This window comes from Dermacentor andersoni, chromosome 9, assembly GCF_023375885.2.
Source record: "Dermacentor andersoni chromosome 9, qqDerAnde1_hic_scaffold, whole genome shotgun sequence".
NCBI lineage: Eukaryota > Metazoa > Arthropoda > Arachnida > Ixodida > Ixodidae > Dermacentor > Dermacentor andersoni.
This window is the reverse complement of record NC_092822.1, coordinates 74,027,332-74,052,541: the sequence shown is the minus strand read 5'-3', so window position 1 is coordinate 74,052,541 and position 25,210 is coordinate 74,027,332. Positions and strand designations below refer to the sequence as shown.

General features: G+C 48.4%; 2 protein-coding genes across 8 annotated transcripts in view; both read left to right on the top strand.

Annotated features, from left to right (window-relative positions):
- Positions 1–1,201, top strand: part of HUWE1 (HECT, UBA and WWE domain containing E3 ubiquitin protein ligase 1) — a 177,029-nt gene extending 175,828 nt beyond the window's left edge. For all 6 annotated transcript variants that reach the window (XM_055069222.2, XM_055069223.2, XM_055069225.2 and 3 more), the window contains one exon: positions 350–1,201. In XM_055069222.2, coding sequence (XP_054925197.1) covers positions 350–452 — 103 coding nt within the window. In that variant the 3' untranslated portion in view covers positions 453–1,201. The remainder of the gene's footprint in view (positions 1–349) is intronic.
- A 5,578-nt stretch (positions 1,202–6,779) lies between these two features.
- On the top strand, positions 6,780–21,075 carry LOC126528240 (uncharacterized). 2 transcript variants are annotated; one of them, XM_055069220.1, is made up of 3 exons: positions 6,780–7,052; positions 16,927–17,385; positions 19,541–21,075. In XM_055069220.1, exons 2-3 carry the CDS (start codon positions 16,936–16,938, stop codon positions 20,501–20,503), a joined length of 1,413 nt encoding a protein of 470 aa, XP_054925195.1. In that variant the 5' UTR covers positions 6,780–7,052; positions 16,927–16,935; the 3' UTR covers positions 20,504–21,075. The 2 variants fall into 2 exon arrangements, with proteins under 2 accessions (XP_054925195.1, XP_050032084.1); XM_050176127.3 differs by lacking the exon at positions 6,780–7,052 and adding an exon at positions 9,238–9,546.
- The last annotated feature ends 4,135 nt before the right edge of the window (positions 21,076–25,210 follow it).

Below are 25,210 nucleotides of genomic sequence, written 5' to 3'. Positions count from 1 at the left end.
AGCAGACGAACCAGGTTATAGGTTCTCATAGGTCAACTGATTCAACTATGTCAACTGACATAGGTCACGATGCGTACAGAGACACCGGAAAAGCCAAGTGGAGAGCATGGGATTGTTTTATGAATTTGTGGAATACCCGTGCCACGCAGTTCTGCGGCGTTCGCCAAAGATGATCGTCACAGCAGCCTGTACACGATGCACTTGTTTACTTGAAATGTGCAAAAGTTACGTCAGGTTGTTTGGGGGCCCTTTATAAGATTGCACGTTCACCAGCACACAAATAGCATTTGTCATAACTTGAAGGGGTGATGTCCTCTGTTCACCGCATTCCTTTGTTCTCTCTCGGCAGCTTCAACCAGCTGGACCTGCCAGCTTACGAGACTTACGACAAGCTGCGCACCATGCTGCTCAAGGCCATCCAGGAGTGCACCGAAGGTTTTGGCTTTGCTTGAGGGAGCGGACGACATTGTGACAGGAGGCACGTTTCTCCACCGCTGCTGTTCCTGCTTCCACCAGCACCCCCTCCTCCTTTATTTGTGATGTGTACAGACAGGAATGCAACAGAGCCACAAACTACCTACCAACCTCTCTGATTTCATCTCAAAAACAAAACGAAAAAAATGAGAATGACGACTACCGCCATGCCTGTACCCTGCTACCCTCGCTACCGCCGGAGTACCAACTACCATGTACTACCAGCCTTGTCCAGCTTGTCACATTTTTTTTTTTTTTTTACATTTTTTTATGTTTAGGATTTAACTCTCTTCGTCCCTCGTTTCTGTCTCTCTTGTACAGTATTAGGGTTCCCTCTATTGCTCCATAGAGCAGCAAGCATATGGACTTTGCCAGTAGCTTTTTCTTTTCTTTTCTTTTTTTTTTTTTTTCAGCCCCTTCTGTCCGCCCGACCTGTCCCAACCTTTGACAGTGTCTTCATTTTGTCCACTGACGGCAAAAGTTGGCTGCATGTCTATAGGAGATTGTATGTAATGGCTGGGGTTTTTTATATACATACTTATAAATACTACGAGCATTCTATGGCCAGAAATGTGCGTGTGTTTATTTCAGACTTGTATGTTTGTTTTCTTTCTTCCCCTCCGCGGTGCTGTGGGCGGAGGCGAAGCTCTTGTGTTTTTTAATGTGGTGTCGTTGAGGGGATGGTGTGCTGCTCGGAGAAGAAAAATACACTGGCTCTTTCTATTTACTTGAATATGTCTGTGTCGTTTATTTCTCCTCATTTCTCGCGTTTTTTTGGCTAGCTCAAGGGCATGTCTGCTGCTGCTGCTTGTCTGAATTGTGAATGCAAAGGCTAGGTAGTTCACGCCTGCACATTACCGTTGGATGGCTTTGAAGCCATGCTCAACAGCCCAGGTCTTCTAATACCAGGATTATTTTGTACCGAGCATGCTATTGTCAAACGTCTTCATATGCGCGGTGCAAGCATATGTACAAACTGTAACCGGAGACAAAGCTTACTTTTGAAGGCTGTTAAAATGGTAACGTAAGAGCAACACTAATACTTTAGTCGCATGGGACACATTTAGATATGGATGAATCTCTTGATTGCGATTGGCTCCCATCCACGGGTTGCACAATGTACTCAATGGCAATGGAAAAATTTTATCCTAATCGGGCTCGATTTCGATTGAAAGTACTCCATATGACTGGGAAGAGATACTGAGTTGAGCTAAGGTGGTTTACCATATACAGTGAAAGCTCGTTAAACCGTAGTTCGCCAGAGCTCGGAAAAAGTATGTACTAAACGGTAGTACTGCTTAACCGAAATAGCATGAGATTGCCAACTTGCCTGTCAAAAACGTAACTCCGAGAGAGTGCGATGAAAGGAAAAAAAACATGCAGTGTATTTATTCACTTCACGCAACCAGTGTTATTTTCGTTTGACGCCGCTGCGGCCTAACAGCGACGACCACAGTCTCAAAACTTACTGAAGCTGCGAGCCAGCTTTTCAGCCAGCCCCGTCTTCTCGGCAAACACTCGCATGGCAGATTCCTTGTTGGCGTTGCATATTCTCCGTACACGGGCGCGGTAGGGCTGCAGATGTTGCGGGGCATGTTTTTCATTGCGGGGTGCTGTTCTCGTTGCGACGATTGCATTCATGAGGCTGACATAACACGCAGCTTCTGCCACTGTCAGGCCTGAATCGCCCGTGCTGTCGCTTTCCGTGCCGTCCTCATCACTGTCGCTAAGCAACACTTCGGCAACAACAGAGGCAACGATGGCAAAAAGTCGAACCATGTAGCCGACATCTCTTCACGGTCGCAGCAGTGGTACCAAGAAACTGCTGCTTCGCATTCCAAATGCCACACACTGTAGTCAACAGTAGATCCCTGTCGCATGCCAGCACCGACTTTGTGTCACTTTCAATAGCACGAACAATGTGCAATTTTTCTTCTATGCTGAGCCATCAGCGTCTTTTTTATCCGAGCTTCGGCATGGCGAGAGTCCTTGTTGGCACGACGCCACGACGCTCTCTGGCACGGCGCCAAAATGATGTGGCTTCACGCGTAAACACACAGGGCGCTTGGAGGCCATTGTTCTGATCTCTGAGGCTTGTTGTTCTGCCGGGTGACCCGATTGAAACGACACATCACTGTGTTTGCGCGATGAAAAGTGGAAACACTACGTGTTAGCCGATACATACCCAATAAGCTGGTACAGTTTATGCGGATACAAAACACATTATTGTTCAATGGCCGCTGAGTTGGGGATTTGACTTTACTACTTTTAAAACTAAACTACTGTTTAAGCAGGTACAATTTAACGAGGTTTTACTGTAAATACTCGTGTAGTGAATGCACTTTTTCCCCTAAAATACTGACTCAAAGGTGCGTTTATTATGTGGGGCAATCTTTATGGGAACTTTTCTGAAACACCAAAATTGAAAAGCAAGTTGGTACTGATTTGAAGAATGCAGTAGATAACTTAGCTTTGTAGCAAAAATACTTATGCTATTCACAAACTGTAATGGCGTTCTTATTGCACTTCGCATCGGAACCACCAGACCTGTCGTTCAGTTTGCTGGCCACTTCATCCACAGCATGGTTCCAGAACAGCTTGTCCTCGCAGCCGCTTCCAGCTGTCTGCTGTTCTCACATGCGTCACGTTGAAGCGCTGCTTTTCGGCGCTTGCTCTGAGAAGCAAGCTGTGTACGTCTCTTTCCTCGACCCTCCTGCTCATCCACATGTCAAAGTTTATCGGTGTCTGATCAGCGTTTCCGTTCTGTGAGCAGATACTGTCCAGCAGCAGGCACATAACTAGACTTAGGGTCCTTCGAACACAGCGAAACAAAAGACCCAAGGACGGGCAGGGGGAAAGGCGAGCAACAGACACTGGAAATTCAACACTACACCTGACTATGCCCACTAAGCTGACCAAAGGCCGGCCACCCCCTTTTTTATTTGGGCTCTCCTGTACACTGCGCCTGGCCTGGCTGCACATCACGCACGTGTGCGCTCCTATTACATCGGAGTAAAGTCCATGAAGTGCGTAAGGTTACTGTTGCAGAGAGCCAGTTGCGTTTTTTCTCTCGAGTCTGCGAGGTGCCTTTGCACCGGCACTGGCAGCTAGCATGTGTTAGGCATTAAGTGCGCTTGCTTTAAACGCATGTGGGAAAGTGGAAAACTCTAATCTCTCCGAAAACTGCAGCTAGGTCATTCGATAGTGGGACTGCGCATGAGTAAAGTTGGGTGTGCAATTACTTATGTGGGGGATAACAAAAATCCAAATTTTCTAGAGCGAAGTTGGGGGTGCAGTTATGCGTGGGAAAACAACCAAATTTTCAAGAGCAGAGTTGGGGGTGCGTTCAGTATGCAAGTGCATTCATTACGCAAGCATGTGCAGTATTAGTATTCTAATGCCTCCAAACCATCACGTTTACCAAAAACAGGGCCCTTGTAAGAGACCATGCCATAAACATAGTACAGGGTTGGTGCCACCACTGTTAAAAATGCAGTACTAGCTGAAATAAATTGTATACCAGCCAATGATAATAGCAATGTTCGTTGTGCTGCATTGTAAAAATAATGCAGTGCAAGCAAAATTGCTGCTGCTACCTCTTTAAAAAGCTCTGTTAGTGTTTTTGTGGGTGTGTGATGCCAGCTCTGTGTGGACCTCTTAAGCTAAAAGCCTGGCAGAGCATGACTTCTGCGTGGCAGGCACATCCTATGAAAGCATGCCTGTCCATTGTAGACGATTGTTAATGTGAAAGATGGTATGGCCCCTTCCATTGCAATTTTTTCTGCCACACAAAACTGGGCTTCTAAAGAGTAAGCTTACATCCAGCATTTTTCATGAGGCACCCTTCCACGACACTGTTTACGAACGCTGCAAAAGTGTGCCTGATATTAAGGGGGCACTAAAACAAGTTACTTGAGATGTGTTAATGAGAAGAAAAGGGGTTAACTGAGGGGCCCGATATTTATTAGTCATATCATAAAAAACCAACAAACACTGACACTAAGGTCAACATGGGAGAAAGTACTTGTGCTTATTGAATGAAATAAACAATAAATTAATGGAAATGAAAGGGATCAAAAAAACTTCACCGCAGGTGGGGAACGATTCCACAACCTTCACATTACACGTGCGATGCTCTACCAATTGAGCTACTGCGGCGCCGTTTCCCCATCCACTTTCTTGGGCATTTGTTTCCTACTAGAACCCTGGGAGTGTTAGCCAGCACCACCACTCGCAAACCTTGGCGGCAGAGTGGTTAACTTTAAGAATACTGGGATGTGAGCATTGTCTCATATTGTGATAATGGCTGCGTTCATAATTCGAGAACTATTGGGAAAAATTCGAAATTCCATTCAGTTCTGGCCCTATCCGATTCGTACTTGATTAGGTCTCTGAAATCTATTCACATGCCCCTAATAATACATACCTTTGAAATATTCTCCGTGCAGTTTCTACTGAACTTGAGGTTGTGCCACCATGTCCACGCAATGCTTGCCATGCTTCACCCATCATGTTCAGCTTTGGTATTGGGATGGGCCATGTGGTATTAGTGTGGTGGTATTGTTCTCTTCCACAAGATAGCCTTATCAGTGACATTTCAGTTTTTGCTTCTGCCAGTGTTCACCAGTCATGACGAGAAATCTAGCTAGTGGCAAATGTTTATAATAATGCCCTGCAAACAGGAAGTGGTAAAGAATCGAAGAAAGGAGGCAGTCTTGTGAGCAGAAGTGTAGTCTTCCTTGCTGTGTGTATTGTAAGAATATGTAGCTGAGATGTTTGTAACAGCTTTACCTAGTGACCGAACAGATTTATTTGCCATGTTCAAAAAAAGAAAAATGCTTCGTAAATGTATGAAATTCTGAACAACTTTACACTGAACAGCAGAACTGTATTAAGGAGTTTCCCTATTCTTCAGAAGACTTAGAGGTCTGGTTTTTTCTCCCCAAGACTGCAAAAGTTTCACTGTTTTGGTGCACTTTATCATTTTTTTTCTATACCCTAGCCTTTTCAATTGCTTCACTATATCCAAGTTTAGTACTTGTATACCGCATAGGCTCATGTAAGGGCTCAACTTTTTTTTTCGCAATTTTTACGAAGTGCAGCCCTTATAAAGAACCGTACCTTTCGCTCGAAATGATGACTTGTGCACACCCCACCTCTTGCCATCTAGTAGTGGGACGTGGAAGTACACAGTGCGCGAAAATTTGCCGATGCACATGCATGGCGCCGGGGCACCGAACACTATTGCGTCTCCATTGTAAATGTCCTCCAAATTTTGGGCTGCCAAATTGAGGGTGCGGCCCTCACAAGGGTATATGGTAGTCTCCGCTATATTCAGCACATGTTCCTGCGTGCTGTGCCAGTGCTACCAACCCCACACGGCAGCAGACTGCGCATTCTGATGGCCTGGTCATATGGTTACTTCAGTATTGCCTGGCTGGGTGTTGGTTCATCAGACATTGCCGGCACCTGACCACATTCTTGACGTCCTGGTTATATGGTTGCTGTGAGACTCCAGCGCTGTTCTCTGGCCGACATTTGATATAGAATACATTGTCGCATGTTACCACTGCCACATGAAAACCGTTGTGGAACTCCACGACTTTGCTGTAAAAGTGTTGCAGGGCCTGACTAAGCACCATCATAAGTCGCCAGGATAACTGGCTTGACAAGAAGACAGCTTCCACATCACATAGATTTTCTTTTTCGCAATTCCAAGCTAAACTAGATACTTGTGGGAACACAATAACTGGATTAAAGCTGCGAGAAATTGCAATGTTCATGAAAAAGACATTGATCACTCAAAATTCTTAGCACAACTATGTTCACATTTTTGCTCTAGAAAGCCTCCAATCTGTGGCCACTCACTGGGCCACATCATCTAAGCAGGCCCAGTGAAGCAACCACACTGTGCTTGTGGGATGAATAACATTATGACTGCATGCCTGCTACCCTTAGAAAGTTTGTTTACAGCGGCCTTTCGAAGTTGCTGGAGGATTTGGATTTTGAACACACACAAGCATTTAATGGCCTATACGACGCTAAAGTTATTTGGACTGGGAGGCCAAGTACTATTTATGCCAAGATATGATCAGAGTTCTACCAAAACGGCAGCATTTTCTCGCGGCAACACTGCCGCGCACACAAGGTCTTTGCTACAGTACCGTATTTACTCGAATCTAACGCGCACTTTTCTTTCGACAATACTGGTCCAAAAATTGCGTGCGCGTTAGAATCGACTACGACCCTAAATCTGCGTTATCATATCGCCATCGGCATTTCAAAATGGCCGCCTCGTACGCGCTTTGAGCCTAGCTGCCGTAGCTTCCTCCATGTGCTCCAGTGCACCGTCCGTCTTCTCGTTCTCTGCGTTTGCTCTATCAGCATGGGAGTGGCGACTGCAAAGACATGCCGAGTTCATCACGATGCCGCAATTAAAAGGAAAGCGAACACGTGTGCGTAGACGGACGGAAATCGGACCGCATCGTGGGCGTTCGGAGTTGCCGAAACTTGCGTGCGGGACTGGCGCAAACAGGAGAGGCGTTCTACCATAGAATAAAGAACAACTCCGGCGGCTGGTACGTACGGCGCGCCCGTGCGGCCCCTATCTTGAAAGCGATCTGCGACGGAGACGGAAGCCTACGCATCTAGGCGCACCGCGCTGTGTTCTCGTCGCTTCGTTCGTGTCGAAGCGAGAGGCCGCACGAAGGTCAATTCCCTCGCTCCTGCTACCGCACTTCCTCGCTCCAGAGTTTTGATACAGAGTTTCCGTGGTCATTGAGTGAGACGTGTTCATGTTTGCTTGTGCGCGCGTGACACCATGCTTGTTAATTTAGCTAGTAAGCGAATGTTTAAAAGTTTATACGGCCGATAAAACTACTATCCTTACTTTTCGTATAGATGTCTACTAATTTGCTATCGTAATCGATGCTACGCCTTTCGGGCGAAACTGCGACTTGTTTTATTTATCGCAACTTCAGTGCATTGGGAGTTAAATCCTTGTTTTTTTTTTTCGCATGAGAGACAGTTATATTTCTGTATCAAAGAATGAGGTGGGCGGTGCTGTAAAGGACTTTACTTTAGGTCACGGCAAACGGGTGCGCGTTACATCGAGGGTGCGTTAGAATCGAGTAAATACGGTACTGCCTGCCGTGCCCTTCAGAATGTACAAGCACAGATGCTGTCGCACTGCTTAAATGGACACTAAAGAGAAAAATGATTGCTGTATCATTCAATCATCCTTCAACAATATCAGAAACGCCACTCTTACCAGGATAAGACGCTCGGCAAGCCAGAAAACGCGCAATAACAAGACGGGTGGCGGCGCCTCGAAGTTCCCGCGTGAGCTCGCTGTGACGTCACGTATTTTGACAGCGTCTTTAGGGCCTGGTTTATTGTTTAGTGCTAAAGATAGACTACGTTGTGTTATAAAGGAGTAAAAGATTGAGCGTGGCGAGTTTCAGGAACTTTTGCTGAGCCAACGCGGTCTTAATGCAAGAAAATACTTTGAAATCTGTGACGTCACAGTGAGATACCCCTGCTGAAGACAACCAGCGTCGAGCAATCCGCCTGTCCGTTGAGGCCGTGAAGATTCGCCGTCCTCGGCGCACGGAGACTGCTTCGTCCTGCCACCCCCTACCTACGTGTAGGTTAAGAGGCGGGCACCCCAGCTGGGTGGAATAATAAAGTTTTCAATCAATCAATCAATCCGCCGTTGGGTGTTGGGCGCGAAATTCAAGAAACTGAAGCCTTCGCCTTCATTTTCTCTTCTGATAATCAGCCCATTATTTCGAAATTAACAACAGAGGTTTTGAAAGAATACTTTATCCGTCTAAACTGATTAATCGTTTTGCTTCATTTAAAACCCTGCACCAAGCACAGATGTTGCGCACTATCTCATTGGTTAGCATGTGCAGCGGCAGTGGGCAGTGTTGTTTTTCTTCACCGATTCCGACTAGTGGATAGGCTCGATAAACGTGCTAGCTCTGTGCCACTTCTGGGTTTCACCGACCGGTCTCGTTTTTGTTCAAACTGTCAGACCTACGCAGGCAGCCGACTCTCCGTTGCCACCTGTTGACCCTTTACATTTGCACCCGTACCCAAATTCCCTAAGCCCTCCCAACACAGTTCAAAGCGCCAGCCTTTCAATAAAGGCCATTCATTCATTTTATTCGCCACTTGGAGAGGGTTAGCTGAGGATGACGACATGGCCTAGCTAACATCAAGAAAGACTGAGCTAGATAAAAGCAAAGATATCTTGTTGAAAACTATGTAATGGGAAGGGAGAACGAAGTAAACTCGTTCTTCTTTCTTGGAGGGGGGGGGGGGGGGAGTTTACAGTCGCTATCGGATTGAAAGTGGCACCAGATATCCAAGCGATTGAGTGTTGGCCGCTTGTGCAAGCATGCACTTTTGTATGCAAGTCATGGGAGAACGTCAGGTCGCTCGTCCGCTGCTAGTGTGAAGCTCTGGTTTTTTAAAGCAAAATTTCCTGCTGTCTTGCGCGATGCGCTGGTCGCGGAAATAATGCAATCCGAGGCTGCGGGCGACCTAATCTGCCAGCTTCAAATGGTCTGTGTAAACCCATATTCACCCTACATTGCGGATGCATGGCTGCTGACACGGCCACGGCCACGTGCAGCGAGTGCTCGTCAAGGGGAAGCGAACAAGCATATCAAAAAGTATTAAAGATTTGTGCCCGCAGCTTCCATTGATCACGCTTAGGTTTTTTCTGCTGTCTTGCATGATACGTTATGTCGGCAGGGCAGGTCGAGGTGGGGCAGCATGGGAGATTGCAAATGCGATTAGGCGTTCAAAAGTGTCACGTGTTCAGAAAGACGTCGCATCGGGCGCCGAGTGAAGAGGAGAGCTGGGCCCGAAAGAAATGTCGAGCGGAGCGGAAACATCGGCCGATATGCGCAACGAAGCACGCAAAGCGTGGTCGGCGTGGAACCAGCGGTGGAACGCGAGCGCACGTGGGCTTGTAAACGAGCAGCGTCGATGTGGCGGTGACGAACACCCGAGTATCGTCGTGAACGTATATACCGGCCAGAACGGACGTCGTACGCAGTGGTGAGAAAGCAACGGGACCTGTGGTCGTGTCGTTTACCGGTGCAAACGGGTGTGCGTTGAAAAATACTTCGCGGAAGACGAATTCTGTTCAGCGTAGCATATGTGCGTACGATAGACTGGTTTCGGTAGGACGTGTCTGCAGTGTTGGAGCGCCACACCTCCACAATTTCTTTCTCTACAAGTTTACGTTGAGCGAGGCTTTTCCGGTGAGAACAGTTCAAACTTGGTGTCAAATGGTCACCAAACAAGAACAGCGTTCCTCGCAAACAACAAAGAAAGCTTCGCTTAGACCGATTCCGTGCTGGAGAGCTGTTTGGCGCTGTAGCACTTTCATGTGCGACCGCGATCGTAGCGACACACAATGGGTATTAGGAGAAACCGTTTGTCGTCTGCTCTTAACCGTGCGCAAAAGCCAGAAACGCCATTCACAACTGACGTGTTGCCATCATATTGGAAGTGCATCTGCGTACGTGCTTCGTTGTTCTTTCCTTGCATTCATGTCGATCAATGCCAGCGATATGGCTAACAAGGGCACTGAGAACACCTCGTCCCTCGTCAGCAATACGGACGTGAGCCAGGTGAGGAACCCGGGGGGAGCACGCGGTGTAGATTCAGCATTTCTAGAAAAGTCTACGAACTGACGGCACGACTCTGTGGAGAGTTTATGAATACTAACGGTATTGTACATAAGCGAAACGCGTGTCCAATTTTGTCTGCGTTAATCAGAATAATGAGAAGAGGAAGTATCGTGTTCCAAGTTTCCTGTAGGCCAAAGTAGAGCACTTCATTGGTAAAAAAAAAAAAGAAATGCGGCGCATCTAACGTGCCCTGTTGGAATCTATATACAACGAAGATTTCCGTAAATGCATAAGGAGTGCTGAAACACATGCTTGTGTTTTGCAATGTAGGTGCTAAGTGAAACCGAACGCTTTATTCAGTATCTTATAGAGGAAATGCAATGTCTTGTAAACGAAGCACATATGTGTAATGTGACGGTTAGTCACATGGTTTTGTGGCGTTTTGGATTGGAGCAGATGCTTGCGTTGAGAAGCACGCTTCGCAACATCTCGAAGTCGGGCTTGCTCGGCGCGACGCAGTTTTTCTCCATTTTCAAGTTTATGCATCAACGATGTCAGTTTTATAAAGAATTGTACCACAGAATCAGTACTACACAGTAGTACAATTAGTACTACATAGTTGCACAAACTTTCTGTTGCTCTAGCTGTCAGGTTTCGTTTAGGCGGCAGAGACAGAGAACTTATTGAAAGGAAGGCAGTGAGGTCGGCCTGAGCTAGCTTGCTCTAGCCTGCCACTTTGCACAGGGGGAAAGGGGAACGCCAACGTAAAGGCTGGATGAGGGCCGGTGATGATGACATAGAAGAAGGATACACAACAATGAAGGCAAGTTCAGTATTCTTACGGTTATCAATAGACCCCCCCCCCCCCCAAAAAAAAAAAAAGGTCATTAAGAAGTGTCGTCTGCCTTCCCAGAGCGTGGCTGAAATCACGAATCTAACTGAAACTTCACAAAAAACACGCAACGTGTGTGGCCTTCCCCTGCGTGGGCAGCACAGGCTCCTAGATCTAAAGGTCTTTAAATTATGTAAAGAGCAGCGATGAGCAGCTCCAGTACGGCGAGGATGCATGCAGGGCGCTTTTAGGGGCCGGAGTCGGAAGACCTCGGAGAATCACGCGTATTGATTCTAGCAGGTGCTTCAGCATTTTTTCAACGATTTCCTTGTCATTCTTTTCGGCTCCTTGCTTGCCTGTAGGGTCGTCGGCTTTGCTAGCCTTAGCATCCACTCATTGACGTAGAAGAACACTACGGAATGGCGTCGTGCCCGTGGGTCTACAGGGCAGCAAAGGCCACTCCGTGTCTGTGCCACCCAGGGGCGACGAATGTTGGCCCTGTGCTCTCAGCGACCCTGAATTTGCAGTAGGCGTGGTTACCGTCCTCGGTGCCAGCATAGAGAAATGTATTTATTATGATACAAAAGCTGAGAGGTAGGCCTGAATCAATTTCAGAGACTTTCCTACAATGTATTAGAAGCGCCGCAGTCGTTGACCCACCATGGGAATGATGGGTAGCACTTGGTTTTGTTTGATCTACGTGCTTGCGGATTCAGACGTTCTTGTGGCTTTGTTTATTACGCTTTATATGCCTTCATTCTCGTAAATTTCAGAGCAATCTATACTCTTCGAAGTGCAGAAGACGCTACGAACACGCACAATCGCTACTAATTGCAACGATTGAGCTTGTCGAGATGGCCAAATCGAAACGCACCAAGCGTCTCAAGGCACTAGCATGCCCGCGATAAATTGATAAGGGCGTTTCACATCGGTTGTCGATGCATGCGTCCGTGGCTTAACGGTTTCAATATCAGGCGTCTGTGCTAGAGGTCCCGTGCTCGAATCCTGCAGCCGGACAATTTTAATAATGTTTACCTAATTACCTATTACGCAACGCATCGCCGAAAATAACGAGTTTCACAAAGTCCCAAAGCCGTTTGAAGTCAGAATCTCGAAGTTTAAGCGAATCCATGTACTTCCCGTAATTCCCGTGCTGGTAATATAGTGGGAAACTCTATGGCTGGCACATGGGGCCCCCATTGCAGTTCCCGTAGACACTGTAGCGCCAGAGACTCAGAGTTACCTCTAGTAATTACTGTACGAAACTCTATGGGTGCCAGCACAGGCAGAAGTTGTCGTGGCCCCTGCGACCTGCAATGCGGGTCTTCTGAAGTCCCTGGGTGGCGCTTCTTACGCGAACGTTGTCTGTCTCGGCGAACCGTCTAAGCAGCCTCTCTATGGGAAGACTTGTCTTTTGTCATTTTGCGGAGAATCGCTTACTGTGTATATATATATATATATATATATATATATATATATATATATATATATATATATATATATATATAATCATGGCAACAAAGAACATATCCTCGCTCGAAAAAAAGAAGAGAAAAAAGAATCAGCTATAGGAGAAAGTCGGTAAATGGGAGGGATTATTGCTGGTGATATTTTTTTTTTCGCGAGCAATTTGCGTATGGCGAAATTATTGATCTCCGGAAAACTAACTTGGCGTCGATTAGTTCATTTAATTTGAATTGGAATTTCACTGACTTGCTTTTTAATTAATTATATTAGGGCGCATATTGCAATTTACAAATCGTAGCGGCCGAGCTTAAAGGGCCCATATCAACTTGGCACGAATTTCGAGAGTGGAACGGGTCTCAAGATGTACGCCACCAAACCAGCGGCGAAAAAAATGCACTGTCCCGCTTACTTTTTTTCTTTATTTTAACAAAACACTTCCTAAATGCATCGAAGTACGAAAGTAACAGGAACGCCCATGTATTTCGTCGCGCACTTTGACAATGAATGTCTCGAAGCTGGTGTCATCCCGAAAATTCATTTAAGTAGACACGCCTAGCAAGCTAGCTCATCAGCTACACAATTTGCAAACTGCAACATCTACCGTAAATTATTTTATAAAAAAGTTGATTAGTAATCTATTTTAATTATTTGAGTATGTGTTTGGATTTATCGTGCAAGTAATGTCCACCTCTTTGAGTATAATCCAACTCGAGGACAATATTGTTACCTGCCTTTGGCGATTAAAAAAGAATCTGTAGAACTTTAAAAAATGACAGCCCCGTATAGTGGTTCAGAAGAAAGGACGTAGACGCTATATAGTATCTTCTGCTTTACGGTAGCACGGCTCAGCGCCTTCGGTGGATGACGGCAGCGCCATGCGTCCGAGGTATGTGTACTCTCCCTATGGCAAACGCGTGCTTCCCTCCTTCTTTCCCTCTTCCCCTTCCCCCAACGCAGAGTAGCCGGCTAGAGGAATGTACCTCAGACAGACCTCTCTGCAGTTCGTATCATTAAACCTATCTCCCTCTCCCTGCCTCCCTCCCCCTCTTCCCCCCTCTCTCTATCTCTCTCTCTCTCGTGGGGGAGTCACGCGTCGAGCACCCGCCACCGCGAAGCGCCTATATAATTGGCCTCCCCGCGATCGCCCTCTCGATTCCCATAGCTGTGCGGTAAAGATTATCAAGTTTGATCTCGTCCATTTTGGAGCGGGGAAAAAAGTCAATCGCGCTACAGAAGTGTAGCTACCGTCCGTCCGCCAGTTCGTTGGCATTATGAAACATCGTTCCAGCGCACGATTGAACACGGACAAGAAGAGAAGGACAACACGAACGCCGGACTTCAACTGAACTTTATTCACGGAAAACAGAGATTTATGGATACTGGGGGAGGGGAATCATCAGAGGCGTCGAAACCAAAAGAACAAATGAAAAGAATAAAAATATAAAGGAATAAAAGTGAAAAGTGAAAAAGGTGAAAAAACCTTTTTTTCTCATCACTCAAGTACAACCTTGCTCATCTCCCGCCCTACCTATAGCTGATTCGAGACCCTGAGATAATCAAGTTATTTTTTCCCGAGCACAACAGAAGGAGCACTGACGCAGTAATCGTTTTCATTAGAGATACAAAAGGCCTCGAAATTTCCAGTGTTTTCAGCACCGGAAAAGCTGGGACGAATGTGTCGCCTAGTGAACGAATCCAAGAAGCCAGCCTGCGAAATAAAGCACCCCAAAGCCCTTGTCGAATGTCACGTTGGTGTTGTGTATAGTATTCCCCTCGCCTATGGGAAATGCTATATTGGCCAAACCGGGGGCTGTCTGAATGAACGCCTGCTAGAGCATCGCAGGAAGCTTACTTCACTAAGTGGCGCTGGTCATTTAGCCGACCACATTCGCCGTTGCTCGCAAAAGCCAGCATGCAAGGTGTTTTTCGAACGAACACGTGTGTTGCCCAAATATAGCACTCAGAAAAACCGGGAAATTTTCGAGGCCTTTTGAATCTCTAATGAAAACGATTACTGCGTCAGTGCTCCTTCTGTTGTGCTCGGGAAAAAAGAACTTGATTATCTCAGGGCAAACGTGTGTGTCGAATCAGCTAGGTAGGGCGGGAGATGAGCAAGCTTGTACTTGAGTGATGAGAAAAAAAGGTTTTTTCACCTTTTTCACTTTTCACTTTTATTCCTTCATATTTTTATTCTTTTCATTTGTTCTTTTGGTTTCGACGCCTCTGATGATTCCCCTCCCTCAGTGTACATAAATCCCTGTTTTCCGTGGATAAAATTCAGTTGAAGTCCGGTGTTCGTGCTGTCCTTTTCTTCTCGTCCGTGTTCGATTGTGCGCTGGAACGTCGTTTCATAATGCCGATCGCAACCAACTAGCCCAGCTGTCCGTACTTAGCGTCACTTCGTTGCCCCCGCCGTGGGGGTCATTGCCCCCTGCTCGAACCGACAGGAGCACCGCCACTGCTACTCGGCAAGCCTGCTTTTACTCTTCAATAAAGCCAGTCGACTGTCCGTTCTCGACCTGCCAAAACGTGCATTGTTTGCCTCCGCCAAACCGAGCTCCAAACAATTGGTGACCCGGGTCATTTACGTTTCTATTATTTCTTTTTTCGAACACTAGCCATGGGCGACTCTGCTCCCACTCCTGCTGACAGAGACCACGCCACGACTGTGTCTCATGTCGTCGCCGCAGAGCTTCATCTTCACAGGTCTTGGCACAAGAATCCTCGAGTTTGGCCTGTCGTACGAAGGGGCACAACGTCTCGTCACGTATCGCAGTTCTTGGGACTTGCGTGCCCGTCATGCGTGCTCGACTTTGCCCGCTCCGGTATGAGTGCGCACAGCCGCATTACCGTTCGCAGAGAGAACGGTACATAATAATAACTTTGGAAAGTCATTGTATAGCGTAAGCAAGACAAAGAAAAGACTTATCCGCCGCCACGGCATTGGTCAATGGCTATAGCGCTGTGCGGCCGACATCGAGGTTTGCGCGTGGGATGCCGGCCGCGGCTGCCGCATTTTGATGGGAGTGACATGAAAAATTGCCAGGTGTCCTTAGCTATCGCCTATGAGACGCGAAGGCGAAAGCCTTGTAAAACCTACAGTAATTCACCTCAATCCACCTGAACCCTCTTTCACCCGCCTTAATCACCCTAATCCACCTTAATCATCTTTAATACACCTTAATCGACTGTAATTCACATTAACCCAATCACCGATCTGTCATTTATTGACTTTGCTAATTATTAATCATCTCTTACACACGGCTGGACATGATTTGGTTCGCTTCTGGCATTCCTTGGGTCACGTGATATTTTCTTCACAACACAACCTTGAAACACAGAGACCTAAGGCTTTTTGCCTTTAAAAAAAAGAAATGAAAAGAAAGCGTCAACCAGGTATCGACGCTAAGGAAGACAAGGTCAATGTACATGGCGTTTCAAATGATTTGATGATTAAATGTTTAATCTAACGCGTTATTCTATATCTTTCTATTTTTTCATTATCATTATTAACTCATTTCCATCTTATTCGTATCCTATTTGGCGCACAATTATATGTCGACCTTGTCTTCTTTAGCGTCGACACTTGGACGACGCTTTATTATTTTTTAAACCAGGAGGCCAGATCGGCCGATCCCAGAAATTGTGGAGTCTATGTTGCAATGTGGTTAATTTTCGACTATATTGGCGCTAATCACGCACGTACCGTTAATTGTACCTACTCTGTGGCTAATTGTCCCTTCTTGCGCAGCACCGCCGAAGCCTCCTTCCAAGCAGCATTTCCTAGCGCGAGCTTAGTCCTGCTTTTCCTGCTTAGTCCAATCGAACTCGCCCCATTTTCCAAAAGTGGCCTGTACGGATGCTTTGCCTCAACATGTCTATGTCTACGGCAGTGCACCCTTTACAGGGGCGCAGTGCAATGTGGCGAATTTTCGAATACACTGGCATTAATAACGCCCGTACCGTTGACTTTAGCTACTTTACGGCTAATTCTCGCACGTTGTCTCGTTGAGAGGTTCATTTTGATACCTCTGCCGACTGGCTACGATGCTCTGGATGCGCAAAAGGGCCGTTTCTTTCTTCTGGAAGTGGTTACAAGATACCCAGATACAAAAATCCGGGTGAGCTCAGCTAATAAGACCCTCGCTTCAAAAAAGTACTCGTTTACTCAGATTTGGGTAAACGTTAAAGAACCACAGGTGGTCAAAATTAATTCGGTGTCCCCCACTAGTATGCACGCCGTGCCTCGCATTCAGATCGTATTTTTGGCACGTAAAAACCCTGAATTTACTGAAATTTTTACCATAGAACAGAGGCCAACATTTGCACTTTACGGTAATTCTGAGGTAATCTATAGTTGGCTCACGCTTTCCGGGTAGACACTTGACGCCTGTTTTGACGGGACGGACTTCCGGAAGGCGCCCACGCATTGTTTCACGGACACTTAATGCGAGGCTTACTTGCTCGTTGTGACAAGTTAGGCTTACTTGTCGCGCGCCGCAGGTGCGCCAGATGGTGCAGCAGTGGCGCCAGGCGTACAGCCAGCTGCGGTTCGAGCACCAGCGGCAGCGCGACGAGCTCGTGCACCTGGCCATGCACGAGCGGCTCTCCGAGGACAACGAGAAGCTGCTGCGCCGGGAGAACGGCGCGCTCAAGCAGGCGCTCGCCGAGCAGGCCGACGCGGCCGGGAGGCTCAGGCGGCTGCGCGCCGAGCATGAGGCACTGCGTGAGGACCTGGACGACGCGCGGGCCTCGCTGTGCGCCGGGTCGCTCGAGCACGAGGCGCGGCAGGCCGAGCTGCGCCGCCAGCTCGACGCCGAGAGCCGGGGTCGACGCGAGGCCCAGCGCCGGCTCGACGCCGAGGCGGCCGCGGCCGCCAAGCTGCGCGAGGAGCTCGAGGCGAGGGGCGCCGAGAACGCGCTGCTGGCCGCCGAGCTCAGGGAGTGCCGCGAGCGGCTCGAGGTTTGTGGTTATTAGTATACGTCGGGAGGGGGGATCAGACCGGCGGGCGAACGGAGTGGAGCTTCGAATCACGGAAGCGATCGAAGTCTTGTTTGGCTCTTTCTGCCGTTTTCTTGGATGGTCGGTGCGTCGGGTTCGGCAAGAAAAAACGGTTCGTTCGTTCGCTCTCTATTTCGCTTACTATCTCTCTATCTCTCTCTCTCTCGCTGGCTCTCTGGTTCGTTCGCTCGTTTGCTCTTTCGTTCGGGCTCTTTTACATTGACAATCATCCTCGACGGCTTCTGCTCAATTACTCATCATCATCATCATCATTAGCCTATATTTATGCCTACCTGCAGGACGAACGCCTCTACCTGCGATCTCCAATTACCGCTTCCTTGCGCTAGCTGATGCCAGCTTCCGCCTGCAAATTTCCGAATTTCGTCGCCCCACCTAATTTTCCGCCGTTTTCGACTGCGCTTCCGTTCTGTCTCCTAACGTTACAACTAGAATTCTTTGTTCCATCGCTCATTGCGCGGGGTCCTTAACCTTATTATTATTGTTATTATTATTATTATTATTATTATTATTATTATTATTATTATTATTATTATTATTATTATTTAAAAATTATATGCACACCGAAGAGAGGAAAGGGGAAAGCAAGGTGCAGGCTGGCATCTGCCACCTGGAAGGGCATCACGCCTGTCTACTCCTGACAACGGAGGAGGACACAGAACCGCACAAATAGAAGATAGGAAAAGGGGAAGGAAACAGGAAAGAAAGAACAAGATGCCAGGTGTCGAAGAATAAGGTAGACAATGACAACAATATAAGAGTGCAGCTTGTCACCTCCAAGGAAAGGCAGAAAGAGCCGCCGAGCTTTCCCGCTTTGTGATCCGCACGAGTACAGGCGATATCGGGGGAACATTTCGTGTGGCCGTGCATGCCAGGATCATAACATATTGCGAAGCATAACATAGTACGATGCCAGCAGAATGAAGCCAAGAAAAAAGAAACATAGGGATCGCACGACTGACTGAGTGATGAGGCCTTCTAAGAAAACGCCAAAGGAACACCGCGCCGTAAGTGCTCCAAATTAATTTTGGCCGCCGTGGGATTCTTTGATGTGCATCTAAATCCAAGTACACGAGCATTTTAGAATCTTGCCCCTAATTATGAATGAAGCCGTCGCTGTTGGAAACCGAACCCGCGACCTTTTGCTCTGAGCGTCACAGCCACTGAGGAACCGCAACGAGTAAAGCATGATTAACTGTTTTTTTTTTTTTTTTGCTGTAATGTAGATTAAATTGTGAATGAGAAGGCTCACATTGTTAATACATTATAAAAAGGGGCGTGGTAGGACAATTGCAAGAGGATGAAAGTGGACAGAGAGACAGCCGTCACCGCAGCACGGCTGATTTAGCGTCGCAGGCATCGATCATGCGGAGAATGTGGATTCGGTTCCCACCTGCAGCAAGTTGTCATTTTTCTACCTCGCGCTTACCGCAGTTGGAGACGCGCGCTGCCTGACACAGGACCGTATCTTTCCGAAAGGCGTGGCCATATGTATTAGTTGCACGTGGCCACTGGCCAGCGTGCGTGATTGCCTTCTTCCGAGACCGACGCACTGTATCGCTTGACGGGCTTCTCTTGAGACGATGGTGTGAGGAGAATATTATGAGTTCTTACACCGTGGTTGAGACCCTCTGTTGTCAACGTCTCATCTCCGCCGCCGCGGCCCTCCTAGGCCCCTGACCTACTTTCCTTCCCTGCGCTTCCCCCCCGCCTCTCCCTCAGCTCTTTTCGATGACAACCCACAACGCGGAACGCCCTTGAATATTCCGTAGGACGCTCGGCATAGCTTTCATGATATGACAGCTAGTGTCGCGGTGATGCCATAGCCGATTCAATACGCTGGCGTGCAAAACGCTGTCGATTTTTCTTTTTTCACCGCATACGCGCCCGCTCCCTCTTTTTATTGCGGAACACTTCCGTGTGCATCGCGTCTTTCCCCGCGCCCTGTCTGCCGTCGCGGTTCGAACATAGAGAAAGTCTTTCTCTGTGGTTCGAGCTTTCTCGCGTTTTGTCTAAATCAGTGGTTGCCCTCTCTTTCATCTCTTGTCGCGGCATGCTTAACTCTGCTGCCCCCCATTCGATTATTCCGCTTCCGCAGGCGAAGGAACAGGAGTACCGCTGCCAGCTCATCGCGACCAAGTTGGAACGCGACGAACAGGTCGCGAGGCTCGAGGGTCGCCTGCAGCGCCTCCAGACCTCGGGCCACGACGCCTGCCGCCAGCAGTGCGCCGCGCTGCAGCAGGAATTGGAGCGAGCGCGCAGCGAGCTCGCCCGACGCCAGGTCGATCCTGTTCCGGCGGAAGAGCCCAGCGCGTCGTCGCCTTCGCCGTCGTTGCGGAGGGCGGCCGCCGAGGACGCAGGGTCCGCCGAGGGCACGGAAGCGCAGGAACGCGCCGGAAACAGCGTCAAGCAGAATACGTGGCCAGAGGACTTCGGCAGGTTTTGGCGCGAGGACGTCCAGGGCTGCAGTAGGGGCACGGACTCAGCCGCGGCTCGCACCGCGAGCCGCAGCACGTCCCTCGAGGCAGCGGCAGCGGCAGCACCCGGCGACACCTACGGAAGGCGTGGTGCCGGCGTCCCCGCGTCGTCGTTCGGTCCCGAGAAGATCTCGATTCGAGCGAGGGCCGGCGACGATCGGGGGCCCGTCAGCGACGAAACCGTGGACTCCACCCACTGCAGGGCTCGAAGCGCGCGCGACTTGGTCACGGCCAGCGGGCCCGAACGCTTGGCTGCTGCCGGGTCCCCCGCCGAGGGCGGCGCGGGGTCGAACGCGGCGAGAACCCCTCTGAGGGTGAGCGACATCATAAAGAAGGCGGCGGGACGGCGTGGCAGAGGACCGGCCCCCGCGAAAGAGGACGCCGCTCGGCGTCCCGCCCTCGACGTCGGTGCAGACCACGTCGTCAGCGACTCGGACCCGGAGGCGGCGGCGGACGACGACGGTGAAGGCCCAGGTAGCGACCTGGGCGTTATGATTCCGGCGACCCCGCCGACTTCGCCGAAGCAGCAGAAGAAGCGGAGGCTGTGCATCGAGGTCGACGACATGATCTTCGTCGACGCCTAGCTATCAGGCCCTCTGTACATACCTCTTGCCTAGGGCGATTGGATCCTTAGCCGAGAGGCGGTATCTACTTAGCTCATTACCGTTATTGTTTTGCTATTTATGTTTGAGACGCCCGTAAGGCTAGCGACCGGCATTTCGGAACAGAGACGCGAGCAGCACAACATGGGACCACGTATTACCTACATTATTCTATACAGCGTAAAAAGCAATATTCGTTACTTTATTTTATTCACTATGTTAATGATAATTTATTGTTTTTAGTGTTTATTATTATTATCTTTTTTTTTTTTTTTTGCGCAGGCACGTATACTGTATTGCCTAAAGTTCAAGCGGGGCAGGCGGCGGCGGCGGCCCAAACACACGTTGGGCTTGCGTTGTGGTATAAGGTAAACTGACTTTGCGTCCTTACAGACTTCAAATAAATGTGCCTCCATTAATGTGTCTCGTCCGTCAGAACAGTGAAATGGCTCAGCCAGACTGTGGTCGTCTTGTTCCGACACGAAAGTATACACCGATATGCAGCTTTACAGCCGCGTCACATCAACTTCATAGAACTCCTCACCTCACTGCGAAGTCACTAACACCGGCATGGCGCTCTTTTCCCTTATTGCGCCACTGAACAACGCGCATTCGTTCATTACCGACATGCCGATGGCTCAAGTGAGATCAAGGGGCGAGTTCGGTTGGATTGGTTGGCGGAATTGAGGGTCACAAGCTATATATGAACTATATATGAAGCTATATATGAACCAACGTTCATATATAGAACATTGGTCACAACCGTATTGGTCGATCGCCAATCTCGCGATACAATCAGATTGGGTGAGCCGGCAGTTCTTAAACAGCGGCACACTTCAATAAGTGCGCGTTGCCGTTGATGCAGCCGCTATTCGCCTGTCTTTGTTCATCACAAGTTATAGAGCTAATGCATGCAATTGTGTCGCAACGGCGTGACTCTATACTCTCGGTTTCGTCATTGTAATTCGTACGGTTGACTGGCCAGCCAGAAGGTACTCGGAGTAGGTGTATAGTAGCTCCTCTAATATATGACAAAGTAAAGGCCAGGGGCCTCGAGAGCTTCGTTAATTGGGAACTGTGATTCAGACTAGCACGGGCGTTCGCACGAGCTTTTGTTTATAAATTAGTTGCCAGAGATTCGACGTCTCGCAGCTGTGAAGCGGTGTGATGCGTAAACGTGACATGTTCCAGAAACGGGATATTTCTGGCCACGTCAGCTGTTGCCCACCCTCCTTTGTTATTATTTATTTTTCATTCACTCCATGTTGACGCCGCATATTTGTAACCTGACCAATTTATACAACGCTAGCTTTTTTTTTTTTTTTTTTTCAGAACGAATCTTTGTTATCCGTTGAGTCTTTGGCAATCGTCATTTGAAAATGGGCTGTTTCACCACACTTTCACCTCGTTTTCGCTTTTGCGTGCTTCGTACTTTTTTTTTTTTTTTGCGGTTCTCCCAATGTTCTTTTTTTTTGCGCTTGCATTGTAGGTGGCAGAAGTAAATTGTACGATAAGTCACAGTGCGCTGTGAACTAATTAACAAGTCTTTACTAATTAACGTTTTCATATTAACTTTCCATGCACATGACCCAATTGCGAAATTGAAGCCGGGCAGTAATCGAACTTATAATGACTTTAATGGACGGACGCCTCGAAACAGGTGCTCTATAGTAAGGATTTCTGACTGACAAACCTGGCCGTATATCCCTGATTGACTTCAATTCTACATTCGCAACGCGGAGCCCTAAAATAATTAATTGCAAGCTAAGTATTGTGTTTTGACTGGCTAGTTGCTCATCGAAATCTGTTTATGTCAGCCGCATAAAGCAATCCAAAGGGACGCGGTCCGGCCATTTACAACTGCGGTCAGGATTCTGAAACATCTACATGGCCTCTAAAGAAGCAAGGAGCGTGAACTGGATACGCAGTTAACGGACTTTTGGACTTGACACTTTTACGCAAGTGTTGTTGTTATGGTGTCCACATATGTCTGCAAGGCAAAAGACAAAAGTCGATGGCGTGGCAAAGTATAGCTCAAGTTATTGATAGTCTATATGGGCCAGTTGGTTTGCATTCATTATGGAGAAACAGCGCAGACAGGACGGGTGAAACAGACGACACAAACGTTCAGTCTGTTTCACCCGCCCTATTGTCTGCACTTTTTCGCCACGACGAGGTTCTATGTATGAGCATCTCCATTTCGGGAGTCTCTACAACCTGCTGCTGAATTTTCGTGGCATTTACGTTTATGCAGCGCTGACCAGTCGAATATAGTTAACAACAACGAAAAATCGAGCGCCGATTGCTGGGTTCCGCCGCCTCCTCTGGGCACCAAACGCCCTGCGCATCTCAATGGAAGACGCGCCTGCGATGTCATTACATAAGGGGCCCACCCTCGAGCTCTCCAGCGATCTCGCTGGCATTGTGCCACCACCCCTTAACAACGCCCCGTCAAGAATCACCACTTTCTCTTCTTCTTCACCGCACTTTCTTTCTTTCTTTCTTTCTTTCTTTCTTTCTTTCTTTCTTTCTCTCGAAGCAGGCAGCCTCGCTCTTTCCCTCCTCTTGGCAGCCGACAGGGACAACGCCGCACATTTTTGGAGTGCCTCGTCGATGACGCGCGCGATGCGTCGTGGTGCGGGCAACACCCAGAGAGAGAGAGAGCGTCACCGTCACTCCCAAGTTCGCTCCTCGAGAGACGCGCAATTCGGAGCGAGAGCGTCGCGAGCCGCGCTTCGCCCAAATGGCACAAGCGTCGACGGCGGCGCGGCCGACCTTGCGCTACGGAGTGACCTAGAATATACTCTGCTCGAACGGACGCGAAGGAAAGCCGAGCTCCTCCGAAACGCGTCGATATTTCAGTGGAACGCCAGAGGATTGAAGTCACGCATGTCGGACTTTCGACAGTTTGTGTTCACGAATAAGTTCCCAGTCATCGTCATCTGCGAGCCCCTATCAGATAAATCTGTCTCGCGTGTGTCAACAGGCTCGGGCTGCCTTAGAAGGCTTTCGTTCTTTTGTGGTCTTCACCGCGCACCAACCTCGTGCGACGCAGCTTCGCTGTGTCGCACTCGAGGTATGGTGCCACTTTTACGAATGCCTACTTGGATATAAAGAAAGGACAATAGAGTTGGGAAAACAATCGAAAGGGCGTGCTAGATTGGTGTGCCTTTTACACACCAATCTAGCCAGCCGAATCACCGCGGCAGGATATCGAGCGAATATGTTCGCCCCCATTCCAGACACCATAGCGTGATCACGCGAATTGTGGCGCGTTCGAACGATCGTGTTGGTCCATCCCGGTTCCCCATTCCGATCCAAGCCTCGCGCCGGGCGGTCTCACAGAGCGTGCTGACGGGCGCGCGACAAGTCCGCGCGCTTCGCCGAGTAACCGCCCGAGTAGCCCCGCCGCTAGGTGGCGATAGCAGCGCAGCACTCGCGCCATCTCTCGTACTATTCGCTACTACACCGATCGCCGCCGGCGCTTAGCTACGCAGGCAAGCCAAAGTACAGGAGATGCAATAGCCGTGCGGGCACAACAATATAAGGAGTCGCAAGAAAGTCGAGTGTCCCCACAGTCTTTACCTCAACTGATAAGTGACACTGGACGCGGATATATTCGTCATCATCATCATAATAATAATCATCATCATCATCAGCCTGATTACGCCCACTGCAGGGCAAAGGCCTCTTCCATATTTCTCCGACTACCCCGGTCATGTACTAATTGTGGCCATGTTGTCCCTGCAAACTTCTTAATCTCATCCGCCCACCTAACTTTCTGCCGCCCTCTGCTACGCTTCCCTTCCCTTGGAATCCAGTCCGTAACCCTTACGGACTGGATTCCAAGGGAAGGGAAGCGTAGCAGAGGGCGGATCTATTGCCGGCAGCTTTTTGCAAGGCTGGATCCGCCTGCAGCTATGTATTAACACTCCTCCTTAGGGATGGTCGATTCACTTTTTTTATTCGATTAACGATTAATCATCAATCATTTTAGCCTTTAATCGATTAATCGATTTAGATGCAGGGTTTTTCATCGATGAATTGATTAATCAATATTCTTGCCGGGCACATCGAAAGGGTGGAAACACAGTTACCTACTTTTCTAGAACCCCATTTTAATGTTTTAGAGGTGGAACCAGGTTAGAAATACGAGTGTACAAGTTTGACAAAGAATAATCTTTCGTTTGTTAAAGACTAAATAGAGTTGCAACTAGTGGCCTTCGAAAGGATAAACAATAAACTTGGAGGACGCTTAAGCTTCGCCCTTAAGAGTGGAACGCGACAGAGTCTTATCGGGTACCGTTCGCATCGCGACTTCTCATTCGCTTACCATGGCCTAGAGTCACGTAACTATGCGTAATTACTACGAGCGCGTGCTCCGGTGCTTTATGCCCTAACGATGATGTCATCGCTCCCCGTAGCGGTGTCTGCGAGCAGTGGAAGCATTCCGCTCCTGTCTCAATGTCACGGGCACAGGCGGTCCTTCCCTCACGGCACGGTTCAGTTGCCCACCGAGAAGCGAGACGGTTACATTGCCTTTCCTTTCCTCCTAAATCAAGTTTTCATGCGATACAAACGCATCCGATTGTACAAGTACAATGAACTTTCACAATCGCCATTAATTTCGCATAAGTAGCTTATTCATAATTAGGATATATATAGTTACTCATGTACGCATCAGTAGAC